The following is a 10,751-nucleotide window of genomic DNA, read 5'->3' as shown; positions in this document are numbered from 1 at the left end:
GTTTTGCGCAACTTGTCAGTGAACAACGGCTCTGTGTAGTTAATGCTGCTCCATGTGAAAGCCCGCACGCGATGGAGATTTACTGCTCATTACAGAATGGCTTTACTGACAAGATGCACGTTAAATAACGCATGCGATTTATCGTGCAGCCCTATTAAAAACCCTTAATATTTATATATTTTGTGCGTGTATATTAAAAGCATGTCATTGTTAATAACCTGCTTCCTTCCACATTGAGACCGTTTTTATGGAAGCCCCTTTCTGCCCCCCAATAAAAAAAAAAAAAAAAAAAATGTTTTATTCTAGCTTCAAGCATGCTTTTTTAAAAAAATTTTTTATATAAATACTTGAATGTAAGTAGGTTTCATAAAATGCAACATTTTGAGCAAAAAGCATTTTTATTAAATACTACATCTGGATCATATTCAGTAATATTATCAAAGCAAAGATGCAGTAGATGGCTTCCATCAGCACTCCCGAAGCTTGCACACCACTTCCTGGATCGACATTTCACTCTGTAACATTAGGCAGTTTTCAATTATATGTGGTTTATAGTTGATGATCGCAACATTTTCAAATGCATATGCTTACATACGAGATCACTCGTTTCTGCATCCTCCTTGTCTGTGTTTTTGATCGGCACATTCTACACTCATTCAGGAGATGCGTAAGAGCGCCCCCTAGCGTGTAACAGCGAGAACACAGAAACCCGGAAAATGCCCCTCTCTACAGTTTATTTTTCTAGCTGACTAATGAGTTTACGGTCACGGAATATGTGACGTTACGTGACATTGTTCACAAGCCATTATATTGACGTCTTTCTGCGGTTGAAACACTGATTGAGCGATTAACTTACCGACGGATGTTTCGTCATGTTTATTTCGTGCTGAAACTGGTATTAAAGCAGAGGAGACGATCAGTTCACATGTGTTTCGCGCTGCCGCGTCTGTTGAACTGAGGCGCTACAGCGATCCGTCACTCCACATTAAGCAGCGCCAAAACGGCATTTATTGTCTGAATACGGTAATACAATAGACAGAATTTGAAATCTGAGATTTTGTTTCATATCAAAAGTAACAAAGCACAATGCTTATTGCGATTTATTTGATGGGAGGTGCGCTACAATATTCTGTTCATTAACTGTAAACAAGCTAGACTAATCGATTCTTGAGATTTAATAATCAATATCTTAAGTAAAAATGAGAATCGATTAAAATCGAGAAATCTATATTTTTTACCCAGCCCTATTAATAATCCATAATCTCTAATAATGAAGCAGAAAAAGTCTCTTCTGCTTACCAAGGCTGCACTTATTTGATCAAAAATATAGTAAAAACAGTAATATTGTAAAATATTATTACAATTTTTAATAACTGCATTCTTTTACAATATATCTTAAGATGTAATTTATTCCTGTGATCAAATGTCATTTGAATTTGATCAAAATGAATTTTCAGCATCATTACTCCAGTCTTCAGTGTCACATGATCCTTCAGAAATCATTTTAATATGCTGATGTGCTGCTCAAGAAACACTTCTGATTATTATCAATGTTGAAAACAGTTGTGCTGCCCAATATTTTTTGTTGAAACCATTATACATATCTTTTTAGGATTCTGTAATGAACAGAAAGTTCAAAAGCACAGCACTTATTTGAAATGGAAATATTTTGTAACACTATTATTGTCTTTACTGTCACTTGCTAAATTAATTTCTTAAAAAAAAAACTGCATTTGTTGCAGCAGATTCTAGGGCTTGTGGCATTTTGGCTTTGTTAGATCTCAGTGCTGCATTCGATACCATTTGTCACACTATACTACTGGACAGACTACATAAGTGGATTGGTCTTTCTGGCATAGCTTTAAGATGGTTTGAATCATATCTTTCAGAATGCACTCAATTTGTTTATTCCTGGTACAAACAGATCTCAGACTGTTCCACTGCGGCAGGGTTATTGTCTTTACTGTCACTTGCTAAATTAATTTCTTAAAAAAAAACTGCATTTGTTGCAGCAGATTCTAGGGCTTGTGGCATTTTGGTCTGGATGAAACAGAACTTCCTACAGTTAAACTGTTCAAAAACTGAAGTTCTTCTGATTGGCACTTCAACTGCAGTAAATAGATGTAATAATTTTAAACTTACAGTGGATGAGTGCCAGATTCTCCCTTCTGTACAGGTGCGGAATTTGGGTGTGATTTCTGATGCACAGCTGACTTTTAACACTCATTTTAAGAATGTTACTAAAGTAGCTTTTTATCATCTTCAGAATATTGCACGTATAAGACCGTTTCTCTCTATGCCTGATGCAGAAAGACTTATTCACGCCTTTATAACATCGAAGGCTAGATTATTGTAATTATCTTTTAAACATCTGCTAATTTGATTAAGAGGCTGCAATATGTGCAAAATTCAGCTGCTCGTGTTTTAACTTACACACCATCCCGCAGTCATATCACTCCTGTGCTTTCTCAACTACACTGGCTTCCAGTTCAATCACTTATTGATTTTAAAGTTCTTATCTTAACCTATAAAGCAGTACATGGGCTGGCCCCAGAGTATATTTGTAATTTGGTCACAGTGTCTACACCATCTCGGTCTCTCCGCTCTGCTGGTTCTCTTACTCTGTACCAGCCTCGCTGTAAACTCAAACTATGGGTGGGAGGTCATTCTCTTGTATTGCTCCCAGGTTGTGGAATTCTCTGCCTTTTCTTATTAGGAATACTCCGTCTTTTGATTGTTTTAAGAAATTACTCAAAACATATCTCTTTAGTGAAGCTTTTAAGTTATAATCTTACAGTTGCTGTTGCCACTGTTGTTATTGTGATTGTTATTATGGAGTAGTGTTGTTTCTTTTATTGTTGTAGCACCTTGAGTGTAAGAAAGGCGCATTACAAATAAAATGTATTATTATTATTATTATTTGTGAGCTGTACAGGGGTCTTGATGGAAATATGTCACATGTCATTAGAATTTCAGGTGCACAATGATGAGTTGATTATTATAGCATAGACCTAACTATACACAATAATGAATCAGGGCTCTACAGTTCGACCATTTCAGTCGCATTTGCTTCTACGTTAGTTTCTACGTGTTTTTGCAGCGTTGAGTAATGTATCACAGACATATCTCATGAATCCTTTCATAAGCAAAGTGCAGACAGGGTGTAAATAAGAGATTTATTGTGCAGTGTAGAGAGCTTGGTTGATTAAAAAACCACCACTGGCTCTGCACCCCTTTACCTAAATTCATTACTTCAGAGTTATGTGCCCTCTAGAAGCGTGCGTTCTGCAAGCGAACGACGCATTATTGTGCCATCTCAAAGAGGCACAAAATCACTTTCACTGACTTTTTCATTAGCTGTTGGAATATATATTCAACTCCTGGTGGAATGACCTGCCCAACTCAATCCGAGCAGCTGAGTCCTTAGCTATCTTCAAGAAACCACTAAAACCACATCTGTTCCATCTCACACAGTACACACACATATATTATGTAAACAAAATATTTTATTTTGAATGCGATTAATCGTTTGACAGCACTAGTTAATACTGATTTCATTTGATTGGTAACTTATTCTTCTTATTCTACTTGTTCTTATTCTGTGGTTTTAATTCGAATTTTTTTAAAAAGCTTATAAAATATATATATATTTTAAATTTGACATAAAAGATAACATACTTTTAATAAAGTTAGAAAAATGCCATTACAAAGGTAAAAACAAAATGCCACTGTAAATCACTTTAAGGAGTCAATATCACCTCATAATGGGAAGGCTAATTTTTTTAATCAAATTTTGGATTATTGATTAGAAGGTGCTCCTAAATTTTTGACTGTGCTCCTACATTTTTTAAGTTAAGGTTCCTAAAAAGAAAAGTAAGCGTAGAGCCCTGTGAATGCATACAGAGATTGTATCAAGGTCAGGGTTGGAAGTCATATCCATTTACTGATTAACTGTCCAGTGATTGTAACATAGATTTCCCTCGTGATGCTCTGCAGAAATACTGAGCTCCTCTCTTGTTTCAGCTGAATTAGAGTCAGGCGACTGACTTTAACATACTAGTGTGTTGACCTGCTGCAGTGTAACTAGGGCTGAGCAATACAGCGAAAGTAAAATCTCATTTTTTTTTCAGAACAACTGACTGATTCAAGAATGATTTTCTTTAAAATGATTTTTTTTTTTAAACATGTAACTAGTGAACTTAAAAATGACTTCAACATAATTCAATCAACATTCCCTTCATTACAAACTTGCAAAATCATCTAGTTCTATTCCAAGTGCATTACAAATGAAGAGGACAACATGGTGTAAAGCAAATTCACTTGTTAAATATCTTTACAGATTAGATGCATGAAATATGAAAGGCAAATACAGTACAAACATGTTTTAAACATGTCCTATATGTTTACAAATAATATAAATTAAGAAAAATGCTAAATATTTCTTAGCCAAAATGTAGACATTAAGTTTTAGAGGTCAACTCAAAAAGTCACGTTTATTCAAAATAAACAGAGCAAATCCAAGAGGGTCCTCGCACCATTGTGGCCCTAATGACTAAAAGTATAACAGCAGTAGTAGGCTTTTATTACTGGCAGGCTATTATTACTGTTAAATGTTTTGTAAAAACACAGAAAATAGCAGATTTCAGCTTTTTTCATGTTCGCATGGCACCATCATGCAAACATGAAATATTAGACATACAGTAGTAGTTCTTTACAGGTTTTTGCATTTCACTGCACTGCTTTTCCATTGCTTTTTTTGTGCAAACATGTACTTTACGGATGCGTTTGATTGTTGCGTCTTCTTACAGGGTCTCGTGCATGAAACTGCATTCTAAAACCACGGTGCTCAAGTTAAAGGGATAGTTCACACAAAAATGAAGATTCTGTCATTAATTACTCACCCTCATGTCATTCCAAACCCGTAAGACCTTCATTCATCTTCGTAACACAAATTAAGGTATTTTTGATGAAATCCGAGAGCTTTCTGAACCCGCATAGACAGCAACGCAACTGAAATGTTTTATGGCCCAGAAAGGTAGAAAGGACATAGATAAAATAGTCCATGTGACAGCAGTGGTTCAACGTAATTTTATGAAGCTACGAGAATACTTTTTGTGCTCAAAGAAAAAAAAAAAGACTTTATTCAACAATTTCTTCTCTTCCCTGTCAGTCTCTGCCACACGTTCACGAGAGTATCACGATGCATGTGCATGCTTTCCTCTGCTCTGCAGAGCTTCGGAGATTACTTACAAATTGTAATCCGTTACGGATTCCAAATTACATGACAAAAAAATAGTTCGTAACGTAATCCATTACATTACACATTTTATGACTTTTAGATTACTTTTGACTTAACTTGTTTATCACATTGACTTGAATAGGATAATCTTGCACCATATTGATAAAAAATACAAAGAGTAAGAACATATATTCAATTTGTTGTTATAAACAACATGAAATGCATTAAACATTAGGTCAAGGTTTCCTAAACTGGTGTTTGTGAATGAACTGCAGGGGGTTTATGAGTTTAATAAAAAGACAATAAATTAAATCATACATTTTATATTAAATTAAATCATTTTAAAATCAATAAAAATAAAAACCTTACTAAAAAAATATATATTTTATTTGTTTACCTGCATGCCATGTGACCACGTCAGAGAACCAATGAACATGCAAATGTGATAATTATTCAAATAATTATTTTTTAAATCTCTAGGGTACTTCAAGTAAATATATTAGGTGAAAGAGGATCAATGTTATCAAAAATATCTTAATTTGTCTTCTGAAGATGAACGAAGGTCTTACAGGTTTGCAACAACATGAGGGCGAGTACTTTTTGGGTGAACTATCCCTTTAACAGTTCAACTCGCATATCATAACCTTGTGTTTTCCCCATTCCACTGCCATATCTCATGTTTTTCAATGAAAAACACATTCTGTGTGAATAGGTTTTTAGGACTCGTGATTTGTGGGAGCAGTTCATCAGGTGTGCCACCATGTGGTAGGATCAGTTTTTTTCTCTGAATGGTTTTCATTGCTGTATTGTTGACATGTCTAAAGTCTCGTTCAGACTGTCAGTCCAAATCAGATTTTTGTGCATATCCAACTGGAATCCGATCTAGATTACAGACTGTCTACACTGTGTATCGCAACTGATCAAATCCGATTTGTGTTTCCCGTAGTGCTCCTTCGTTTTACTGAATATCTGCATTGGTTTCTATGGCAATGCCTTTAATAATAATACGTTTAATTTATATAGCACCTTTCCCAAGCTCAAGGACGCTTCACAATAACAATGGCAAATAAGCAATAATTTCATACATATATGCATATCACAGGAGTAGTGCAAACAAATCAAATACAAGCAGAGAACCATAACAGTTTAAGAAAAAACATGTTATGACCGGTAGTATTGGTTGAACAGATTGCGTTGTTATGCCTACACTAATACAACAATAACAGCAATAGAGATTGCACAGATGTTGTCTTATCGCGCTGGATTATTTTTCGTCTTATGAGGCAGCGGCAGAAACGCAGGAAGCTGGAATGTGCGAGTTTATTCCGTGCTGCTGTCTCCGCTGGTTTCAAAATTCAGAGGTGCGTATACTAGCAGTATATTGTCTTTTTCCGCTTGCCTTGCACTTCGCAACAACACAAGCTCGTTTCTGCAAAGATGTTCAGCGTGTTTTCTACAAAAACTTCTGACGTGTTTACGTTTTGCTTGCCGTGAGAATGTAAAAAAGCTACACTAAATCCGATCTGACCAGTCAGACTGAAACGTTTTTTTACAGGAATGCGATTCGAATACGATTCCAAACCACATATGAATGTAGCTCAAAATGTAGTTCGTTGCCGTTCAGACTATTTAAATATGATCAGATTTCAATCGGATCTGCACAAAAATCGGATTTGGGCTGACAGTCCGAACCAGACATAACTGCACATAAAAAACATTATATAAATATAAAAATATGTCTATACATAAATGTATATAAAAACAGTGGCAAAACATTGAAATTAATTGATAACATCTATCCAATTGATAAAAACTGTCCAGCCCTAAGTATAATCACGCCAGCCAGTTTTGCAAGCCACTTTATGCTTTTTTGATTAGTTCGTAAACAGGATAGTCAGGGACTCAAACCTGCATCACTGGAAGCACTTCAGGCCCAATGTGTCGAGAGCTACTCCATTGCTCGAAAAAGGGATAGTTTTCTAATAGCATTTAAAACAAACTAATGCAAGTTCTTTTGAATTAAAGGTGCAGTAGGACATCTTGGGAAATCCTAACTTTAGCCTGATAGCACTGAAAGCGAACGTCCCACCCTCCCTGCAATCGCTGTCCAAAGCCACGCCTCCTGAACACATATACATTCACCTATTGCACCTTTAAAACTGACATTCTGAACTGAAATTTCATTTCAAAATCAATTGACTTGAAAAACTGAACTGCTCTGCGTTGGAGAACTCAAACTGCTGCTATCCTTACCGTGTTTTGCGCTTATTGCTCTTGTCTTCATCGGCGTCTTCACTCGCAGTCTCACTGAGCGCTGATGCATCGCTGGAGCCCGAGCGCGACTGCTCAAAGTCCGAGTCTGCAGAGTCGTCGCTGTCCACTGCACAAACACACATCAATAAAACCGTAAACTCTTCAGCTCATTCAGTCGAGTCACACGTGCAGGTTTTGTTCAGACTTGACACTGACCTTTCCGCTTGCCTCTCTTTTTGGTTTCTTTCTTGTTTTTGACTGGAGTCTCGTCATCAGAGTCTCCCTCGCTTAGAGTCAACTTCTTACTCAACAAACGGTGTCTGCGTCCACCTTTCTTCACGTCAACATCTGAGCCCGAGTCCGAAGTTTCATCCTCTTCCTCTGCAGGAAACATCAATGCATTATACATGACAAGAACACATCTGCACTAAACTGGGTTACATCTGAACTCAGGGCTGGGCGGTATATCAAGTTTTTATGATATACGTGACCCTGGAGCACAAAAGCAGTCTAAAGTCGCTGGGGTATATTTGTAGCAATAGCCAACAATACATTGTATGGGTCAAAATTATCGATTTTTCTTTTATGCCAAAAATCATTAGGATATTAAGTAAAGATCATGTTCCATGAAGATATTTTGTAAATTTCCTACAGTAAATTTATCAAAACTTAATTTTTGATTAGTAATATGCATTGCTAAGAACTTCATTTGGACAACTTTAAAGATGATTTTCTCAATATTTAGATTTTTTTGCACCCTCAGATTCCAGATTGTCAAATAGTTGTATCTCGGCCAAATATTGTCCTATCCTAACAAACCATACATCAATGGAAAGCTTATTTATTCAGCTTCCAGATGATGTATAAATCTCAATTTTGAAAAATTGACACTTAAGACTTGTTTTGTGGTCCAGGGTCACATATGTGACCCGTGCTAGCAAAATGTATCGGAATGCACACAGGCTAATTTTGAGCTACAGACAAAAAAAAAAAAAAAAAACCCATTTAAAAATGTTGATTTTGGTCGACTTTCAAGTTTTCACAAAAATGAGTTAATTAAAGCCCTCGTCTAGCAATTCCAATGCTCCAATAAGTAATTAAACATCTAAAATTATCAATATTTGTACGTTTTCTGAGAGGAGTACCTTTTCTCTGCCGCTGACTGACATATGAATCAAGCACATAACGGCGCTTCCGCCAGCGCACAATCCCGATAAATACACACACTTTATATACAGAATTACAGTATTTAAGTAGGCTATTCATGCAAACATAATCTGTTATGCCTTAACTGCATTTAAGTAGGCTATTCATGCAAACATAATCTGTTATGCTGTTATGCCTTAACTGTATTTAAGTAGGCTATTCATGCAAACAATCTGTTATGCCTTAACTGTATTTAAGTAGGCTATTCATGCAAACATAATCTGTTATGCCTTAACTGCATTTAAGTAGGCTATTCATGCAAACAATCTGTTATGCCTTATCTGATGTGTAGCATTATATTAGATCCGTGCAGTACAGTATGACTTACTATATAGGCCATCTGACTTTACTATAGCTCCGACTGGATTCGTCTGAAAGAAGAAAGTCATATACACCTAGGATGCCTTGAGGGCGAGTAAAACACAGGCTAATTTTCATTTTTGGGTGAACCTTTCTTACAAGAAAAGAAAAGATCGCTGCTCTTGATCGAACTGCTTTTGTAGTTTTAATCATAAATGTATTTGTAATGAACACACTGAAGTGATTTTTACATTTGATTATTTGTTTTTCTTACTTGAATGCTTTTGTTTAGATGTAAAATGAAAAAAGTAATGCACTAGGCCTACTTGTTTCTTTCCATTTGTTCTACTGTTGTTGTTTTGCATCAGTTCTTATTTTTAAGATTAAAGAAAATAAATGGCTTTATTGTGATTATTAATACAGTAATTAATATTAAAAAAGGAAGCGGAGGAAACAATGCAACGTTGCTCTGCGATTTTGCTTTGGAACCTTCAGAAAACTTCAACTTGATTTTTCTCAGAACTGACTAATGATTCCAACAAATCATACATCATTTTGAAAGTATTTTAATGGAGAACGTGAAAATAAAAACAAATTTTTTAAAATGTGCTCATTGTGACTCATCTTGCCAGCACAGGTCACATATCGATATATTTTTTGAAACCATAAGAATGAGGCAATACCATTTATATTTATATACACTAGTTTGATACAAGCGCATCTAAAAAAAAATAGCGGAGGACACAGACTGAGCTGCTGTAAGAAAGTGCATAATCCAGTTTGTCCTAAACATGAGACATGCTTTATATTAAGGGTTTTAAAATAACTCGTAAGATAGTTAACACACATAGTTTAAAGCGGCTTGCCCTGTCAGAGGCTCTGACAGCATCTGTACTGACAGATTGGCTACTTGTGAAATTCAGCTAAAAAATTAGGTATGATATCGCCCAGCCCTGTCTAAACCAACTCCCAACTCTCACCACTTTCATCTTGCTTCTTAGCACCATCTTTTCCTTTCTTTGGTGAATCCCCGTCCTCTTTGTCTGCATTTTCATCATCAGATGAACTGTCAGCTCCAGATGAATAATTGGCTTTGATTTGCGCCAGAAGCATCCTTTTGGCAATTCTTTTAGAAGAGACAGAAACAAGATTAGGCCAAAAGTCCAGAATAATACATCCTCTTACTTTACCTTGTGAACGTCCAATCTGAGACATTTTCATGAAGGGAACTACTTTGGTTTTCAGAATCAGAAACAAGACTGAGGGTGAAGCTTCAGCCTTTCTCACACAGAACAACCTCCTGGACAGCAACCAATCTGGCTTCAGAAGTGGACATTCGACCGAGATTGCCTTGCTTTCAGTTGTTGAAGCCCTAAGACTGGCAAGAGCGGCTTCCAAATCTTCTATACTTATCTTGCTGGATCTGTCCGCTGCTTTTGATATGGTGAACCACCAGATTCTCCTGTCAACCTTATTGGAAAATGGCATCTCAGGAACCGCACGCCAGTGGTTTGAGTCTTACCTCTCAGATAGGTCCTTCAAGGTATCTTGGAGAGGTGAGGTGTCCAAGTCGCAACATCTAGCTACTGGGGTGCCTCAGGGCTCAGTTCTTGGACCACTTCTCTTCTCTGTCTACATGGCATCACTAGGTTCTGTCATTCAGAAACATGGCTTTTCATATCACTGCTATGCTGATGACACTCAATTCTACCTCTCATTCCATCCTGATGATCCGACGATAGCTGCTCGCATC

The 10,751-nt window shown here is 36.5% G+C and overlaps 1 protein-coding gene across 1 annotated transcript in view; it reads right to left on the bottom strand.

The window, feature by feature from the left end:
- The window catches only part of LOC107654779 (transcriptional regulator ATRX-like), a 64,844-nt gene that overhangs the window by 33,279 nt on the left and 20,814 nt on the right, over nucleotides 1-10,751 (bottom strand). Inside the window, exons 11-13 of the mRNA XM_016442029.1 lie at nucleotides 9,979-10,124; nucleotides 7,709-7,873; nucleotides 7,492-7,619 (exon numbers count right to left, since the gene is read on the bottom strand). Of these exons, the coding sequence (XP_016297515.1) occupies nucleotides 7,492-7,619; nucleotides 7,709-7,873; nucleotides 9,979-10,124 (439 nt within the window). The remainder of the gene's footprint in view (nucleotides 1-7,491; nucleotides 7,620-7,708; nucleotides 7,874-9,978; nucleotides 10,125-10,751) is intronic.

This window comes from Sinocyclocheilus anshuiensis, unplaced genomic scaffold (assembly GCF_001515605.1).
Source record: "Sinocyclocheilus anshuiensis isolate Anshui unplaced genomic scaffold, SAMN03320099.WGS_v1.1 scaffold1044, whole genome shotgun sequence".
Taxonomy (NCBI): domain Eukaryota; kingdom Metazoa; phylum Chordata; class Actinopteri; order Cypriniformes; family Cyprinidae; genus Sinocyclocheilus; species Sinocyclocheilus anshuiensis.
Note: the sequence above shows the minus strand (reverse complement) of the source record. Positions and strands in the feature narration are given on the sequence as shown.